The sequence below is a fragment of the Melospiza georgiana genome, chromosome 1 (assembly GCF_028018845.1).
Source record: "Melospiza georgiana isolate bMelGeo1 chromosome 1, bMelGeo1.pri, whole genome shotgun sequence".
Classification (NCBI taxonomy): domain Eukaryota; kingdom Metazoa; phylum Chordata; class Aves; order Passeriformes; family Passerellidae; genus Melospiza; species Melospiza georgiana.
In genome coordinates this window covers 129,032,349-129,051,321 of record NC_080430.1, presented here as the reverse complement: position 1 = coordinate 129,051,321, position 18,973 = coordinate 129,032,349, and the positions used below count along the sequence as shown (strand labels likewise).

Sequence of the window (18,973 nt, the reverse complement as noted above, 5' to 3'; positions counted from 1 at the left end):
TCCTCGTGTGGAGGTTCTGTGATCTGTTCCCAGAGGCAATAGGATTAGAAACTGTTAAAAAAGTAGATGAGATAAGTCGGCTAGCTCTCAAAGTCCAGCCTCTGCTGCTCAAGTAAGCTTGTTGCTTACTACTGCAGTTTCTGGTAATAATTCATGATACTCAGCAAAATAAAAGAAACACATCCTTTCAGTGATTGTTTCAAAATGCAGCAGAAATAATTCCATAGAGCAGCCCTAATTTATTGTAGCATCTCCACTGAATGTGGTTAACTAAGAATGTTTTTAGATCTTCCGGTCATCAATGGGCTCTGTCACGGATAAAATGCAGCATGCGTTCAAGTGCTGTCCTTAGAGAGGAGGGACCATGAGTGTTCCTGTACGGGGACAAAGTTTACATTTTTAACTCTTGCTTATGCAAAAGTTTGCCTGCTGTTTACCTTTATGCAGCCCTAGTTCCTCATCCTCCTTTCTAAATACTTTTCAAATATATTGGCCATTACCATGATCCTCACCAGCCATCACTTAGATTTAGATTGCGCATTCTTAGCTCTCAGAACTTTGCAAGTCTGTCCATTTAGACCCCATGCTGGAGCCCTTCCTCATGCTTCCCATGGTTTCTAAGTATTCTAATTAGTTATATTGAATACTGAACACAGTATTTCAGGTGCACATGCACATGTGAGCACATAATCTGCCACTCAGACTCACACTTAATAATACTGAACCTTGAACAGTCACAACATCTTCAGGCTCTTCACACAGAACTGGTTAAAATATCCTGGGTAACACTTTTCATTCTATGTTTCCCTTTCAGTTTATTTTTCCTTTTTAATTGCTTATTTTCTGGTAAACAATTTTGATAGCTACATATTTAATGTTAGCCTATTTTTAAAGATAAACCTTCAAATGCCCTTATCATCCAAGTCTTCCCTTCCAAGAGTGAGTTGGAGCAGCCTCATGCCCTTTAGCTAAGCACATTCACTTCTACCCCACCAGTGGGGCAGCTGTGAGCTGACATACCTGCTCACAGAATCAGCAATTAGGATTGCACAGGACCTTTCCAAAATAAGGTGTCAGAAGCACTTAACATGCCACTAACTGAAGTTACCACTGTTAGGGGAGGCCTGTTTATAGCCAACAGGGAAAGGAAGGAAAGCTGAAAAGCAGAAAGGGAGCTGCTACCTTACCTGAAGGGCACAGATTGTTTCAGCTGAGATTATATTCTTGTGTAAATCTACGAGGCCAACTCTGGGCTTTGGCAAAGTAGTCAGATTTCTACAACATCACACTTCTGGAAACATCTTTTCTGTCAGCACTGACTTTTGCAGAGCCCTGGACACTGAACATTGCTGAGAGGAGTCTTTAAGTGTATGGTGCATCAGCTCTGGCTGTACAAGTTTAGCAGCAACTCAGAGTAACTTCTGTGTTCTTGACTCAAGGAAAATGTGAAAATAGCAAGTCTTACTGCTCATAACTTTCCACATCAGTCCCAACTCTGCCTCTGATCATAAGGAGCTATTTTAATTTTTCATTGTTGAGTTGGTAAAAATCAGTTTCTTCATTAAAGTATTGAACTAGAAGTTGAGCAACAAGCTGAATGAATCTCTAAATTTGTAGTGAGCCATCTCTTAAACATTCCTTTTCTGGATCTCTGAAAAAAAAATTGTTTTTGTAGCTTGTTTGGGGGATTTTTTATGTTTCCTAATATTTGCTGAAAACAAAATTAGAATGTCACCTATGATTCATTCAGCTTGAGGCTGAATGTTTCATTATATGAAAGTATTCATTGAAATAAATTCCAACATTTTGCTTTTAAGTAATTAAAACATTAGTTTCAAGTAGCCTTTATCTGTTTCGCATTGCTTTAGAGCAGTAATAAGTAGTTCAGATCCCATACCTGTATATTGCTCTCCCTGAAATTCCATCCTCTCACCATGCAAAACTCCTCATGCATTTCCTTTGCTTGGCATGTAATGGGAGTCACATATTCACTGTGCATAACTGCAGCTACAGACTGTCCAGGCCATCTAACCCATAGGAAATAAAGATGGCTGGAAGTCAAATTCATTAAGATAATCAGAAAGTTCAATTCTGTGATGGAATGCAGTCAAATAAATTCAAATAGGACAAGTTGCCCATATCAGAATTTCCTATTAGCACTTTTGGACTTTCTTTTCTGTGGAAGCACCAACAGTTCAACTTTTTTAAACCATTTGAGGCCAAAACTAAATGTTGAAATGCCACCTTTAAAGCGAGGTGGACATTTGAAATGATGCAAGCTGTATCACTAACGTTTTAATAGTGGTGTACGTTGGAATACTAACTGTTCCATTAAGTATTTGTGTCTGAAATCCATGCACAATTATTCAGTGGCAAAGGGAAAAATAGAAATTGGTAATGGTATAAATATTTTTTGCAAATTCATGAGCAGAAAAATAGACAAGCATTAGCATTGCAATCAGAGAAGCAAACTAAGTAATGTAAATTTTGGCTGCATTTGTAAATATTTAGCAAATAAAAGACTCATCCATGTCAATGGGTTGGAGTCTTCAACTTTGTTCACCCAAAGGAATTGAAACAGAGCGGTTGTCCTATAGACATCAATATTTGAAATTAAGAATAAATTGTCATGAATGGTAATGAATGACATCATCAGCTACACATGCCATGTTTTCAGAGCAGCCAGCCATTCTTCAAAACTAAGTTAATTACAGTCTCTAGCAGCTCTTTGCATTCTTCATCAGGGGAGTTTTCATATTGATCAAGATGTGTTTTGATGTTGACTGCAACTGCTTGATCCTGAGGTCAGCTGTCTCAGTCTGGAGTTACTCACAATTTTATCCTCTCAGTCTCGAAAACAGTTGAGAGGTGTCCACACCACATGCAGAGAATGGTTCTATGCCTATGATAACTCCTGAAATTTGTGCATGAATGGGAATAGTGTTCATTGACTTAAGCCAAAGGTATAGAAGGGACTGTTGTCAGGATTTAGCAATATAGACGAGTTTCAGTGTTGAAGTGTAGATCCTGTCACAGTTTAATTTACTAGTGTAGATGTGCCCCAAAAGAGCAGGAATTTCTCCCGTTCTTACTGATAGGATGGAAGGTTCACCTTTAGAAAGATTAAACAGATCTTTTGTCTTTCTGAGATGTATACACAACAGGTTCTGTGTCCTTTGACAGGGTATTAACACACAAATATCTGTCCACTTTGTGTAAAAATACCATATCTATTATTACTCTTCACATTAGTGAAGTATGTAGCCTCTAATGCATGATCAAAATCCCAACTTTTGCTGTTGAAAACACTCTGTGCAACCTCTGCATGGTCTCTCCTCAGAGAGGAGCTGACACTTTGGGATAGGAGAAAATGAAAAATTGCCTTATTTTTAGTAAATATTCTCTATGTATAATGAAAAGTGGAAAACCAACAATTTACTGAAAATAAGAGGACAAAAAATACATAAGAAATTTCAATTTCTATAATTAATAAGAATAGGAACCAAGGAAATAGACATGCTTGGTTAGAATAATATCGCATTCAGTATGATAGAATCTTAAGGAAAAGTAGTCTAGTCTTGCCTCCTGGATATCAGAACAAAATGATTTTACAGTAATAAATGGGTAAGCATACTGAAAATACACATTCTTCAGAATGATCTCTTGTTAGTACTCAAAAATTCCAAGGCCCAGAACTGGAAGTCTTGTGCACACAGAAACAAAATTGAAAGATGTCACCTAATGAGTAGTGATGTATTGGAAATACAGCATAGTTCCTTAATTAGTATTGCATGTTCCTAACAAACATTTAATTTAATTTAATTTTTAAAAGTAATTATGAGCCAAAAGCTTCTAGCAGTTTTCTTTATGCAACTTTAAAAAAAAAAATATCCTTTTGAAAGAATCAACTGTCTCCCATGTTAGTTTCTCATCCGCAAGTGACATTTTAATAAACCCATTTCTCTGCTTTCAATGTTTTGTTAAATAAGTATTTTTTTAATGGGGAAGGGAGGGGAATTAATCTAGCTGTGTTAATTGGTTGGGACCAAGTGAACTGTGACTAACCTGCATCTGCTTGTACTTGCTTGTAGAGGACATATTCCCTTGCAAATCCTGTGGCATTTGGTACCGAAGTGAGCGGAACCTGCAGGCTCATCTCATGTATTACTGCAGTGGGAGGCAGAGAGAGGGGCCACAGCTGTCAGAGGAGAGTGAGGACAGTGCTCAGCAGATATCCAGTGTCTGCCCCTTTCCACAGTGCACCAAAAGCTTTTCAAACGCAAGAGCTCTGGAAATGCACCTAAATTCTCACAGTGGTAAGTATCATGTATTTTTGTATATAATCTTCTAGGTTTAGCTTTTTGAAGAATTATTCACTATAATATTCAGTAGGTCAAAGTCTCTCCAAATATATGCAAGCATTGCATGTAGATAATACCAAAATGCCAACACTTTCTGACCAGTGTTCTACACCAAGTACCTCTCCCAAGCAACCAGTGTCATTTATCTCATCTACTAATCCTCATTTGTTGTTGTCTCTCTCTTAATGTGTGCATACACACATACAGGCAGCATTTCTTTACCTTTCTGGTGAAGGTATGATCAGGAGTCCGGACACAATCAATTTCTGCAAGATTACAGCTACCAAACACACACACAACCAGAGAACATGTCCTTCTGAAGTAATATCTTCCTTCTTAGCCCTAGAGGAGGCTTCATAGGCAGAAGGCTCTAAGGATCATGGTCCACAACTCTCTGCTTTTACCAGGACAATTGTTGCATTAAAAAAACTTACTGTTTGATAGAAATATTCTTTTCCCTTCTTATAAGTATAAAATGGGGATAGTGTTTTAGAATCACAAAAACAGAGAATCATAGGTTTGTCTAGGTTGGAAAAGATATTTGAGATCATCAAGTCCACCACCAAACCATGTCCCACATCACATGGTGTAGATGACCAATTTTGATTTGAATTAGGGCTGGAAACACAAGAGTTTGCAGGACATTTTGCATTGGAGTTTTCAGTGGCAGAGAACACCCACAAATAAGAAAGCTTGCAGGGTCAGTGTGTTGTGTGTTGTGTGTTTGATGTCCGGTGTACAGAGCTGCTTCTGGAAAGAAGCAAGGGCTCTACGTGTGTTCCTGATCCTCCTGTTAAATGAATGGAGTCTAAAGGACATTAATGGATGCTTTAATCACAGAAGAAAGCCTTCTTTGGCTGCAGTGTAAAAACTCCTGGGGCATGCATAGTCTACTCTGTGGATTTGGTGAAGCAAAAAATGTTCCTCTGATTCTTGGGTAGCAATTGCAATTCTATAAGGCAGCATACTGTCTTGGAGGAGTTTGGTACCTCCCAGAAAAGGACTAGAATAGTGCTGAGTGAAAACTTCTGTATGTAGACAACACAGAAAACCCTTAGTCATTCATCATCAATGGCCCCCTCTTATCCAAGAGGAGGCATTCAGAGAACTGCTGAGCTGTTTGGATCTTTATAAATCTACGACCCCAGATGGGATCCATCCAAGGGTGATGAGGGAGCCGGCAGATGAGCTTGTGAAGCCACTCTCCAACATTTACCAACTGTCCTGGCTCACTGGTGAGGTTCCAGATGACTGGAAGCTGGCCAATGTGACACCCATTCATAAAAAGGGTGGGAAGGAGGATCCCGGTCCTTACAGGCCAGTTAGCCTGACCTCAGACCAGGTAAGATAATGGAGCAGTTCATACTGAGTGCTATCACACAGCACTTACAGTATGGCCAGGGGATCAGACCCAGCCAGCCAGAATGGGTTTAGGAGGGGTCAGTCATGTTTGACTAACCTGGTCTCCTTCTATGACCAGGTGACCCTCCTGGTGGATGTAGGAAAGGTCATGGTTGTTGTCTATTTGGACTTCAGCAAGGCCTTTGATGCTGTCTCCCACAGCACACTCCTGGAGAAGCTGGCAGCCCAGGGTTTGGGCAGGAGCACTCTGTGCTGGGTTAGGAACTGGCTGCACGGCCGGGCCCAGACGGTGGTGGTGAATGGTGCTGCATCCAGCAGTGGTGTCCCTCAGGGGTCTGTGCTGGGGCCAGTTCTGTTCAATATTTTTATTGATGACATGGATGAGGGCATCAAGTCCTTCATTAGGAAATTTGCAGATGACACTGAACTGGAAGCGTGTGTCATTCTGTTGGAAGGTAGGAGGGCCCTGCAGAGAGACCTGGAATGGGTGAATGGATGGGCAGAGTTTAATAGGATGAAGTTTAATAAGTCCAAGTGCCAAGTCCTGCATTTTGGCCACAATAACCCCCAGCAGCATTATAGGCTGGGGACAGTGTGGCTGGACAGTGCCCAGGCAGAAAGGGACCTGAGGGTGCTGGTTGACACCAGACTGAACATGAGCCAGCAGTGAGCCCTGGTGGCCAAGAAGGCCAATGGCATCCTGGCCTGTATCAGGAACAGTGTGACCAGCAGGCCCAGGGAGGTCATTCTTCCCCTGTACTCAGCACAGGTGAGGCCACACCTTGAGTGCTGTGTCCAGTTCTGGGCCCTCAGTTTGGGAAGGACCTTGAGACGCTTGAGCGCGTCCAGGGGAGGCAATGAGGCTGGTGAGGGGCTTGAGACACAAATCCTGTGAAGAACAACTGAGGGAGCTGGGGGTGTTTAGCCAGGAGAAAAGGACATCAGAGGTGACCTTATCACTCTCTACAACTCCCTGAAAGGTGGCTGTGGTCAGGTGGGGGTTGGTCTCTTTCTCCAGGCAGCACTGACAGAACCAGAGGACACAGTCTTAAGCTGTGCCAAGGGAAATATAGATTGGATATTAGGAAAAAGTTTATTATGGAAAGAGTGATAATGTACCGGAATTTTCTGCCTGGGGAGGTGGTGGAGTCGCCATCCCTGGGTGTGTTTAAAAAAAGACTGGATGTGGCACTCAGTGCCATGGTCTAGTTGAGGTGTTAGGGTTGGGATGGGCTCGATGATCTTGAAGGTCTCTTCCAACCTCGTCATTCTGTGTAATTTAGAGCTCAGATCTTTCTGTACTTAAAGATACTATCAGGTATTGCAGTTTTCTGTTTGTTGCCTAGCAAATATTTCACTGTGCAGTAAGCCAACAGAACCATAGGTTACAACAGCTTCAATAAGATCAGGTGCATGAAGCCCAGTGTGTCTTACAGGCTGGTAATTACAACCAGATATTTTGGGAGGATAACCAATTAATTTCTCCCCATGCAGAGGAAAACTAAATATTAGCCATTGTGCAAAACATGTACTTCAACTATTTGCATTTATTGACATGGCAACTGGCTTAGGTGTTGAGGATTTTGAGCCATGAGCTGTGAGTGACCATGTCTGCATGTAATCTAGAGATCTATGTTCCTTGAAAGACATAGATCTGAGATTGTGGTGAATTTCCAGTAAGAATCTTTAGTTATTTCCTAGAAGAGAGACTAAACCTCAGGCCTTTCCCTTTCCTTTTAGTCATAAACCAGTCTATTCAATCATTCTTTGCACTTTTTCCTATACTGTCAGTCTTTATTTTTCCATAGAGATTATCACAAGTTACAACACCTTCTTCAGTAGGAATGAAACATTCCTTTTCCAAATGTCTTGTAATCTTTGGGAGCACTGTGTTCACTTCAACTGCTACTGCTGTTCCCACTGGAGGCTCTAGCAGACCTACACCACAGGAATGCAGAACCCTGACTGAAATGCAAAGTCCCATAGAGACTGCTGTCACTGTACCACATGATGGGGAAGCATGTGAAGCACCATCTCATGTCAGTGGAGGAGCTCAAGCTTCATGTGGCCTCCTGGGGAAGGAGTGCCTGATGGGAAACAAAGTGCTGACTAAAGTGCTGTGTATCTCCTTCCCTTCTGGCCTCTGAGGCCAAGAGCAGGTCAAATTTAAGATGCCACTCACAACTTGGGGGGTCACTGATGCTAGGCAAAAAGTGAGGACCTCCAGGTACAACAATGTGACTACTCACAGAGTGAGATACAATATTCTTACAGTTTTGTATTGTCCAACTACTACGCACCTACTACACCTGACTGAGGTGTGGTATATGTGCTTATGTGTAGGCAGAACAAATACTCATTTTGAATTCTGAATATCATCCCTATCAATATTTTTTTTAGTTTCTATTGTCTAAAATGTAACTAGAATCTGTGTTGTTGCAGTTCAGAAATCTGATCTTATCTCTTTTTAAAGCATTTTCAATTTCAAAATGCATGGAGTTTTCAGTTAAATCGGTGATTATAAGATGTCTTTGAATATACTGTTCTTGATAAAGTGGTAGTGATTTCATGAGGAAAAGGTGTTATATTATAGCAGTAGTTGCCAATGGCCATTATATGTGAAAGATAAAATGTCGGTGAAGCCATGTCTTACTGCTCCTCCTCCCTTCACAAGGAACACAGTCATCACTCCTTTCCGGTGAGGGTAGATCCGTAACCTCTTCCCACACTACAGCCAACCCATGCAAGCAAAGAGCTGAGCATCAGTTATACTCAAAATGCTACTTCTGCTTTGTCTGTGGCTTTCAGGCGCTGTACCTCAAGCTACATCGTAACCTTGAACCTCTTGACCTTGGTGTGCTTTCTGTGCATTCAAAATTTCCAGCGACTGTGTATGGGGAACATACTGTTTCCCTTTAGTTGCAACTGTAATTTCTGAGACACTTCATTCAAAATAAGTCCAGTACATTTTTATCCTTTCCCTTGTTCTTTCTCTTCCTGCAGCTCTGATGAATGTATGCAAATACTAGGGCTCTCCAAAGCAGAGTAAAAGTCTGCGAATAACCTAGCAGTTCGAGGAAAAACCAATTCAAGTATTTTCAGGGTGACTAATACTATCTCATAAGAAGAAAATTAGTCATTCTCACTGCATTTGTACCTTCTGTGCAGCTGATTTCCCAGTATTCTTCATGAGGGGCAAAATGGTCACTTTATTTTGTATTTTGCTTGTCTTTTCTGTAGGAGTGAAAATGGAAGAATTTCTCCCACCCGGTGCTAGTCTGAAATGCACAGTTTGTACTTACACTGCAGATTCAGTGATTAACTTTCATCAGCACCTGTTCTCGCATCTTACTCAAGCTGCCTTTAGATGCAATCACTGCCATTTTGGCTTCCAAACTCAGAGGGAGCTACTGCAGCACCAAGAGTTACATGTCTCTGGCAACAAAATTCAGAGAGAAAGTGACATTGAACACTCTCCAAGTGGAAATGAAGAAGGTTTACAGCCAGCAACGGACCTGTTGAGCAGAAATGATGTTCCCCAGAGCCAAAAGACCATGCAGACTAAAGATGCAAGTTCTGATACAGAGCTTGATAAATGTGAAAAAAAGGCTCCACTTTTCCTTCCAAACCAGAGGCCAGAAACCCAGCCTGCCGCGAATAAGCAGAGTTTTTCATATACCAAAATAAAATCTGAACCATCCAGTCCAAGACTTGCTTCATCTCCAGTTCAGCCTAATATTGGTCCCTCTTTCCCAATGGGACCCTTTCTTTCCCAGTTTGCTTTTCCCCAAGACATCACTGTGGTTCCTCAGGCTTCAGAGATATTAGCCAAAATGTCGGAACTGGTCCATCGGAGGCTGAGGCATGGAAGTAGCAATTATCCCCCTGTAATTTACAGTCCTTTGATGCCTAAAGGGGCTACATGTTTTGAATGCAACATAACATTTAATAATTTGGACAACTATTTGGTACACAAAAAGCATTACTGCAGCAGCCGATGGCAGCAGATGGCAAAGTCACCAGATTTTTCCAATGTTCCAGAAAAAATGCCTGAAGCTGTAAGTCCCAGTAATGGTCAAAGCTCTATAAGCATCCTGAATCCAGCTCCTCACACGTCTGATCCAGAAAATCAACTTCTCCAGACATCTTGCTTAAACTCTTCCAATGTTTTAGATTTGATTGGGCCAAACAATAAAAGTCATGAAAAAGACTTTACTGCACAGCCTAAGAAGTTGTCAACTGCAAGCAATGGCGATGAGAAGATCAATGGAAAACCTTCTGATGTGAAGAATCCCAATGCTCCCTTAGTAGAAGGGGAGAGTGACCCTAACAAGACCACGTGTGAAGCTTGCAATATTACTTTCAGCAGACATGAGACCTACATGGTCCACAAGCAGTATTACTGTGCCACTCGCCACGATCCCCCGCTGAAGAGGTCGGCTTCCAACAAAGTGCCTGCCATGCAGAGAACAATGCGCACTCGGAAGCGAAGGAAGATGTACGAGATGTGCTTACCTGAGCAAGAGCAGAGGCCACCACTAGTTCAACAGCGATTTCTAGAAGTTGCTAATCTTGGCAATCCATGTACATCTACTCAAGAGCCAACAGAGGGTCTTGGGGAATGTTACCACCCACGATGTGATATCTTTCCAGGAATAGTCTCGAAGCATCTGGAAACTTCACTGTCTATTAACAAGTGTGTTCCAGTTTCAAAGTGTGATACTGCCCACTCCACCGTGTCTTGCTTGGAGATGGATGTGCCAATAGATCTCAGTAAAAAATGCTTACCCCCGTCAGAGAGGACGTCCACTTCTCCCAAAAGGCTGCTGGACTACCATGAGTGCACCGTATGCAAGATCAGTTTTAACAAGGTGGAGAACTACCTGGCTCACAAGCAGAATTTTTGTCCTGTCACTGCTCATCAGCGTGGTGACCTGGGACAACTCGACAGTAAGGTGTTTCAAAACCCAGAAAGTGAAAGAAACAGCCCAGATGTCAGTTATGAGAGAAGCATAATCAAATGTGAAAAAAATGGAAACTCAAAACAGTCCTCTCCTAATGGAAACTTATTTTCCACACACTTAGCAACACTTCAAGGACTGAAAGTCTTTAGTGAAGCAGCCCAGCTTATTGCTACAAAAGAAGAGAACAAACATTTGTTTCTTCCACAATGCCTTTACCCTGGAGCAATAAAGAAAGCTAAAGGAGCAGATCAGCTTTCTCCATATTATGGAATAAAGCCAAGCGATTACATTTCTGGTTCTCTCGTCATTCATAATACTGATTTGGATCAAAGCACAAATACAGAAAGTGAATCTCCTAAAGGCCAGGCGCCTTCAAATGGATGTGCTGTGCCGAAGAAAGAATCTCTTCCACTACTGCCGAAAAACCGAGGCATGGTAATAGTTAATGGGGGACTAAAACAGGAGGAAAGGCCTGCTGCCAACCCACAGCAAGAGAACATTTCCCAGAATCCTCCCCATGAAGATGGACACAAGTCTCCTTCCTGGATCTCTGAGAATCCCTTAGCTACAAATGAAAACGTCTCTCCAGCAATTCCTACAGCAGAGGAACAGTTGTCTAGTATAGCTAAAGGTGTGAATGGCTCTACCCAGGCTCCAACCAGTGGAAAGTATTGCCGACTGTGTGACATCCAGTTCAACAATCTCTCAAACTTTATAACTCACAAGAAGTTTTATTGCTCTTCACATGCAGCAGAACATGTCAAATGAAACAATCGGTCACCTTTGGTACATGTGTTTAGCATATTGTTCCATGCAGTTTAAAGAAAGCTGTTTGAATTACATCTGGACAATCAGGAGATTTCATTATTGCTGAGTTGAAGACTTAAAGGTGTAATTTCATTACAGTCCATTAGTAAAGTGTATTATTGGTGCCATTTTCAAAAATATTAATTTATTTTACCAGCAGTATTCATAGCTGTAGTTATGTTATTTTTTATTTAAAAACTTTATATTAAAGTCATTTGTAATGTTATTGTATAGTTATTGTGTAGCACATATGGTTTGCACTGTATAGTAGATTTTAAAGAAAATAGTCGCAAACAATACAGAAAAGCATTTTAGAAATAGCTTCAAAAGCACTTGTGTATCCTGATTTTTTTTCTTATATACTGTTGCAGATATATGTATATGCTAAAATATAACTTGCAAAGAAGTTTCAACTATGCTGTAAAGTTCGCCTTAAAATTTCAATTTTTTTGAACAATTGGGCTCAGTTTGCATTTTATATTTTAGCACATACAGTACCTTAGTCATTAGGCTTTGCATTTGTATGTAGCAGTATGTTTCTGTCCACTTTCTTAATCTGAAACGTACGTTAAATGAAGATGGCATTTTCTTTCTTGTATAGTACTTGTATTTTCTTTCGCTGATGCATCTCTGTCTCAATTTTTAAACCTTTGCTGTTAAATGCAATACTTTATAAAGAATGAACAAAATTACTGGAAGCAGTATTGTAAGAAATGAGGTCATATCAATCAGTTTTATCTTTTGAAAGGCACAGTCTAAAACAAAACCCTAAACTCAATGCTGCAATTATGAATCTAATTCATATATAAGATATATTTAAATATAAGAGTAGCAATACTGCAACTGGTGATCACAAAGATAATGTTCTACTTCTGATAGAAATAATTTCTCAACAAATGTTGTTACTATGCATGTATATGGATGGAATAAAATTCCAGATAATTGGAGAAGGTTGGCTGTAATTTCTTTAATTTTTAAAAATTTTGTTTTTCAAGGTTGATTTAGAGTTAACAAACTGTGAAAAAGCTCTTAGGAACAAGGTAACATAGCCTTCTCTTCAGTGGAAGCAAAGTATTCAAGGAGACAATGAGTACAAAGGATGCCTCCCCTTCCAGGGTGTCCCTGCTGACAGGTCACTGGTGCAACTGGGTCTAAGAGTGCCCAGTGAACTAAAACTTAAAATGTGAGGGTCTGAAACCAGGAAGGCTGTTCTCTTTACTGATGCCAAGGAAGACATACTTCCTTCACAGTATCTCCTATGTCAAATTCAGTGGAACAATCTCCTTTGTAATACATCTGGTATGATTCTTCATGTGTTCAGTGTTCTTATATGAAAAACAAGATGATTCATTTAAGAGACCAGCAATTTGCTCCACTAATTCAGTATAGTAATATTAGTCAATAATGTCAACTTATATTAAAATATGAACTAATGCACAATTAGTACCATTCACTTGCAAATGTTTGGTCTCCTTTTCACTGTTTTCATTAAAAAAATTAAGATTATAAAAATTACCTATTGATGCACTTTCATCCTACAAATTTGAAAGCAAAAATATGATCCAAATAGTTACATAAACTGTTGTATTTTAGTTCCTGTGTCAGCCAAAGAAACAACTCAGAACAAGCTACATAGAAGGATGGTATTTCAGCAGAGCAGCCAGTCATAGTCTAACATAAGAGCATACAATGCCACTGGCTTTCAGGAACCCCATTTCTGAGTAGTTTTTAACTGAAACTCTCTTTTTTTTTATTACTTGTAAGTATAGCTACATGTAACCCAGTAGCAAAAATAATAAACATTTCAAAACTATAGTTAGCAATGCTGCTGATTAGCCAGGCTTTAAATACAGGTCAAGAGTGCTTAAAATTGTACTAATTCTCACTTGCAACAAAGATAGCAGATGTATACATTCATTTCAGTAGGCCCAAAGTTGGTCCTATAGCAAATACTTAGATAATAACACTTGTGAAGGAGAAAAAGCATTACGATCACAGGGAGAGTAAAATGAGCAAAATGTTCATGATTATCAGTTAAGCATTCATTAGAAAATAGACCAGGATATCTAGGACTTCACAATGTTTTAAATAGATAGTACATTTTAGCCTTTTTGGTCACAAACCATTATTTTGAAGATTATCCATCAGGCAGTAATGGGTTAAAGAACTAGGTGATTACATCTGGATTGAAATAACCTAATTCTGAAAGATCCAATGCATAGATGAAAACTTTTTAGGGGAAGCTGGTAAGAAGGCCATAGGTTGTGTAATTTACACTTGCAGAGCTCTAGGGGTGTGTTTAGACAGTGAGAAAGTAAAGGAAAATATCAGGGTTAAAGCAAATACCTAGTTGAGAAGTGATGCTGAAAGAGGAAAGCCTTATCACAAACAGTTTCTGATCCAGAAATGCTGAGGGTTCCTGATATATTCCAGAGGTAAATTAAAGCCTGCCATGGTGCATTATATTCTTCCCACTGGCTAGTCCAATTTCTTTCACACAACAGAATAATTCTGCTAGCGTTTTCTCTTTATAAATCACCTATTTGGTCGACTGCTTCCATTTTTACAAGTTCAAAATAAGCACAACCTGTTCATTTGTGGGGGCAGAGTTACTCAATTGTAAACACATTTTATATATTTTAGTCACTTCACAGGAACAACTGGCAGCTCTGACATGGGCTAAGCCCCTAAGTTATACCATCACACTCTATGAAAGTAAAACTGTACACAAGCTAGGTGGGTAGCAGGTACTAATATTTTAACTTTTTATACATTTTTTTTTGAAACAGAAAGCATTTTATAAAAAGCTGCTCATATTGCTGGGTTCAGGAACTGTGTTTTCCCATAACTTTATAGACTGTTTTCAATTGTTTCACTTTTTTATTGCACTCATTTTTTTAATTTGCTCATGTGAAATAAGAACCTAAATATTTTGACCGGCCAGAAATTTCTCTCCTGTCTCTTAAACCACTTGCACAATACTGGCCTAATCCCAGTTTGAGACTTAAAGCACATCTACATTTAAGTCATAAGTATTGTTTACAGAAATAAACTTCTTAAATCTATTTTCTGACCAAGGGGTTATTTGTGTTCTCTTCAGATTATATCTACACGTTTGTCCAAGGTGATAAACTGGCTATTGCTAAAAGCATCTCTTCCCAAGTTCTTATTTTAGGCTTTTGTAGGATTATTAATTTTTTTTATCAAATCACCTATGCAAAAGGACTCCATCCTCAGTTTTTGACACCTGGAATTCAGAGGAAACAGAGCACCTCAGTTAAATGGTTTGGATCCCTTAATACCTGTCAGCTGGTGTCAGTAAATAAATCTTTGGGGCTATGGGGTGAACAGCTCAGCAAAAGGCATTCAAATATTTCCTGGGTTTATGTTAAAAAATAAAATTGCTCCACATGAAGACTTAATATTTAGAAGAGCTGGTTCCTGCCTAAATCCCTGTGTGCTGATTGCCTGGCAGGTTTTACATTCAATTTTTGGGTTTTTTAAGGAAGATTTCCTTATTCAAAAAACATCCCATCCACAGGCAGTGCTTAGAACTAATTTGGCCACATCCCTGTCTGCCTAATTTATTTATTTGTTTATTTGTTTTTATCCCAAAATTCAGACTCTGAAAGGCATTTGTGAGTCCTCATTCATATCACATTCATACCACAATCTTCCCAGTTTTCACAGAACAATGGTGGTTTTTTTTCTTTGTAGAAGAGAAACAGTAAAGCGTATTTCTACAAGCTGATGTCTGCTTGTCTTGAAGTAATTGTAATAACATTAGGATTCTGGTGACATCTTCTCATTATTGCAAATAATCATAAAACTACATCATAGATATTACTGTGGATCCATACTCCTAAATTTCTCAGCCTCTCATTTCCACTAGATAACTATTGACAGTGTTCATTGTCTACACTGCAGGAATGTAGTAGTCATATACTAAACATAATAGAGTATAAGCAAGGTGATTTCTCCCTTGTACAATAAGCATTGCACCACTGGCAAATGAAGAAGGAAAAAAACAACAAATAAAAACCCTGATGTAGAAATTAAAAAATTAAATCAATTCCAGCACCACTATCAAGAAGTCATATAGGTGGTTTAATTCACTTCACTGAATGTACATACATAAGCTATGAACCAGAAGTCACTCTAAAACAGTGGAACAGAGATGGCACTCTGAGCAGCCTGGAAAATCTGACTTAAAGAAAATTCCATGGTGAGTATAATGGATAAAAGGTGGTGTGGGATGAACTTATTGAGGGGCAAAGAAGATAAGGAAAAAGGGAAGCAGCACTTTGTTAATCCCAAGAGTGTAGTATGGATACACTGATGGCTGCAGAAGGCAGCAGTTACAAGGCATCAGCAATATAAAAATGCTACATGTCCCTGGAGGCCTGTTGAGAGAGGCTAAAATACTGATGAGACAAAATCCTTGGAAGTTCGCTCTCAAATTCTAAATATTGCCAACACAAAGTTCTGGCTTCTATGGTCACCTTTTCCCCAAGGCTGACAATGGGGAAGAGAACCACAAGCCACAAGTCTTTTGACCTTCCAGGTTGGCTTCACAGCTGGCATGTTGTGCTGCCACGACCTGTGCAGGACAGACATCCACAGGGCAGACATGTGTGACCCTACTGTAAATTAGAGTCAAGTGAAATACCCAGGCTTCAGGTGTGTTAGCCTGGGAGCCCACCTGGTCCCTCCACAGAGGTCACTGACAGTGCTCCAAATCCAGACCACGCAGAGCCACAGCAAAATGAACTAAAATAGAGGTGGCACTTATGTATAGAGTGAAAGAGAGCATGGGGAAGGGAGGTGGGCAAGAGATAGGCAGTCACACAATTAAAGCTTCTGCATGATAAAGTGGCATGAGATGAATGAATTGTGACTGCAAGGGTGAGACAAGGCTTTCATGCTGGGGTGAACACAAAATTGTGATTCTGACAATTTCAACTTTCAAATACATGGAGTTTTTTTACTATAAACACGCACACATGTATCAAACATGCACAGAGAGATGAGAATGTCCAAAACAGGGAGACAACATAAACTAGATTAAGAGATTAGATCAAGCACTTCTATAAGGTGATTAGAAAAATCCTTTGTTGCAGAAGCAATAGGCAGACCCTTCAAGCTTCATTGCATAAGAAAACTGGCACCTTTTGGTGCATGGAGCATGATGATGCACTCATTCATATCTAAATTTAAATGTCCTGGCAAAATTGCTCTTTCCCCTTTCTGCTCTCAGCTTCTTTGTGCAGGTCCCAAGCCAAGGAATTTGTTCCTACCGACCAACTCAATGGCCTTCACATTCATTTTTTCCCTCCTGAGACTTAGTTGGTTTTGTAAATGTCTTGTTTTGTTTTCAACTGTGGGAGCTTTTTTCACTCTTTTCCCACCTTGAATGATTCACAGTGGAGGCAGGGTGAAGGATTCACCTGAGCTGGTGTGTTGGAGAATGTGTTAATCTCCATCCCAGGAGACATGGAGTCATTTGAGAACTCCTTTAAAGGAGGTTTATGTGCACTCAGCTGTTCTCATCTCCTTCAGCTGAGACCTCTTGTTAGGACTTTTATATCCATCACCACATCTTGAAACTCACTCCTCTCTAAGTGCTAAGCAGCATACCCAGAGACTCAGTCAGTTGTCTGCTTTGAATTAGAATTCTTTCCCTGCAGGAAATCTCCATGGAAGAATGTGTTTGACATGCACTTTGAGTGGCACCATTGATAATTTTAATACTCACTGTTCATATAATAACCTAAAATTCATCCCCAAATGGGGGCTGTGGTCCTTAGTTGTCGAGATCTAGTCATTTCTTAGAGATACCAGGAGAATCCCAAGCCTTACACATAGGCAGCTACAGGGACAGAGGGAAGTCAACATTTACTCATTTTCTCCTCCCATGAGAGTTATTCTGCAAAACAGAGAGAAAGCCATTGGAACACAGAGAAAGGGACAAGAAGGACTTTAAGGCCTGTAGTATGGGGAAGGGATTTGTGGCTTCTGGCCTCGAGGTGGTTTCTTGTCTTATTACATTAGGCAGACAAAGGGAAAATGGCCTATCAGCAACCAAGGCTTATATTCAGTGTTAGAAAACTTGACATGCAGTGTGCTTTTTAAAAATTATATCAGAAATCACTTTCCTTTTATGAGAAGTGTAGTTTTGGGTAGGTAATTTTTATATTCAGAAAAGAGAAGTTGCCACAGTTTGCAGAAGTTTTTAACATACTGAAATCTGTAATATCACTAAAATACATTCAAAGCTTTCGTGCAATTTGTGGAGCTAAAAGTAATAATTATATAAAAAATGTTGACATGATTTCATTTACTTGAGCTTTACTGTGCTAGAGGGATTCAGTGTCACTTTGTGATAGCCACTTCAAGGAAAAACTACTCTGCAAGAACTTTCCTTGTCAATAACATATTGTGTTCCTTATTCTTGTAACATCAAAATGTATCATAGTCTATGCCTGTTATGTTAGATTTTATAATGACATTCACAATACAAAAGTAATATTTATATAAAGTATTCAGCTTGAAGATAACTGTTAGACCTTCCTGATACAAAACTGCTGTGTATACTTGCCAACCATGTATTAAACTTGAGTGAAAATATTACTTTGTGCATTTGCTCTAAGTTCATGACAAGCATAATTAATACCAATAACCAGTGAGGTGAAAGTAGGATTCATTCTTAGGTGATAAAAATGCCAGTTTTCTTTCCCAAACAACAAATTCCAAAACTTGCTTATCACCAGATAAGATTAAAACGAAGAAATGAAATGTTGTACAACTTTGTCCAGTGACACTTATGAACCATTACTCTGAACTGTGGGAGATCACACTGTGGATGCATCACTGGTGTAGACAAGCACAGTTCAAGAACCTTCTACTGATGTTCAGAACCAGCAATGAAGTGAGACGTGTGATGCAGGCTCAGATAAAAACAAATTACTTGTTTCATTACAGTAAATAGTTTGAATCAAAAAGCAGCATTTTGAAAACATGAACTACTCTGCTATCTGAATGTCTCTTAGAAATGGAGACGAGTTAAAGTTAGTGCTCAGCTGAGTATCAAAACCTCTTCTCTCCACAGGATTGTCCACTGCTGCTAACAAATCACCCATAAAAATGCAGGTCAGGCATTTGGAACCTACATCTAATGCTTACAAAACTCCCATTGAAATGAATTATGGAATCTCTCACTCCAGTTGCAGTGCATACAAGTAGATAAAAGAGAATATGTCTTTGTGACCTTTATACAGGTTCTGCTGCATTTATATATTATACAAACTGCTTATTTTGTATGTGCTACCACTGGCTGAGGAGTAGGAGCCATTACCCCCTCAAAACTTTAGAGGGGTAGAGCTATGTCCCAGTAAACCCAGTGTCCCAGGATGCTGAGGCTGGCAGGCTCCTCTGGGAACTGCCCAGTCCAACCCCACCCCTGCCCCGGCAGGGTCAGCC

General features: G+C 39.8%; 1 protein-coding gene across 2 annotated transcripts in view; it reads left to right on the top strand.

The window, feature by feature from the left end:
• Positions 1 to 12,456, top strand: part of ZFPM2 (zinc finger protein, FOG family member 2) — a 308,930-nt gene extending 296,474 nt beyond the window's left edge. For both annotated transcript variants that reach the window (XM_058025119.1, XM_058025111.1), the window contains 2 exons: positions 4,092 to 4,316; positions 8,964 to 12,456. In XM_058025119.1, the coding sequence (XP_057881102.1) occupies positions 4,092 to 4,316; positions 8,964 to 11,455 (2,717 nt within the window). In that variant the 3' untranslated portion in view covers positions 11,456 to 12,456. The remainder of the gene's footprint in view (positions 1 to 4,091; positions 4,317 to 8,963) is intronic.
• Positions 12,457 to 18,973: the final 6,517 nt, after the last annotated feature.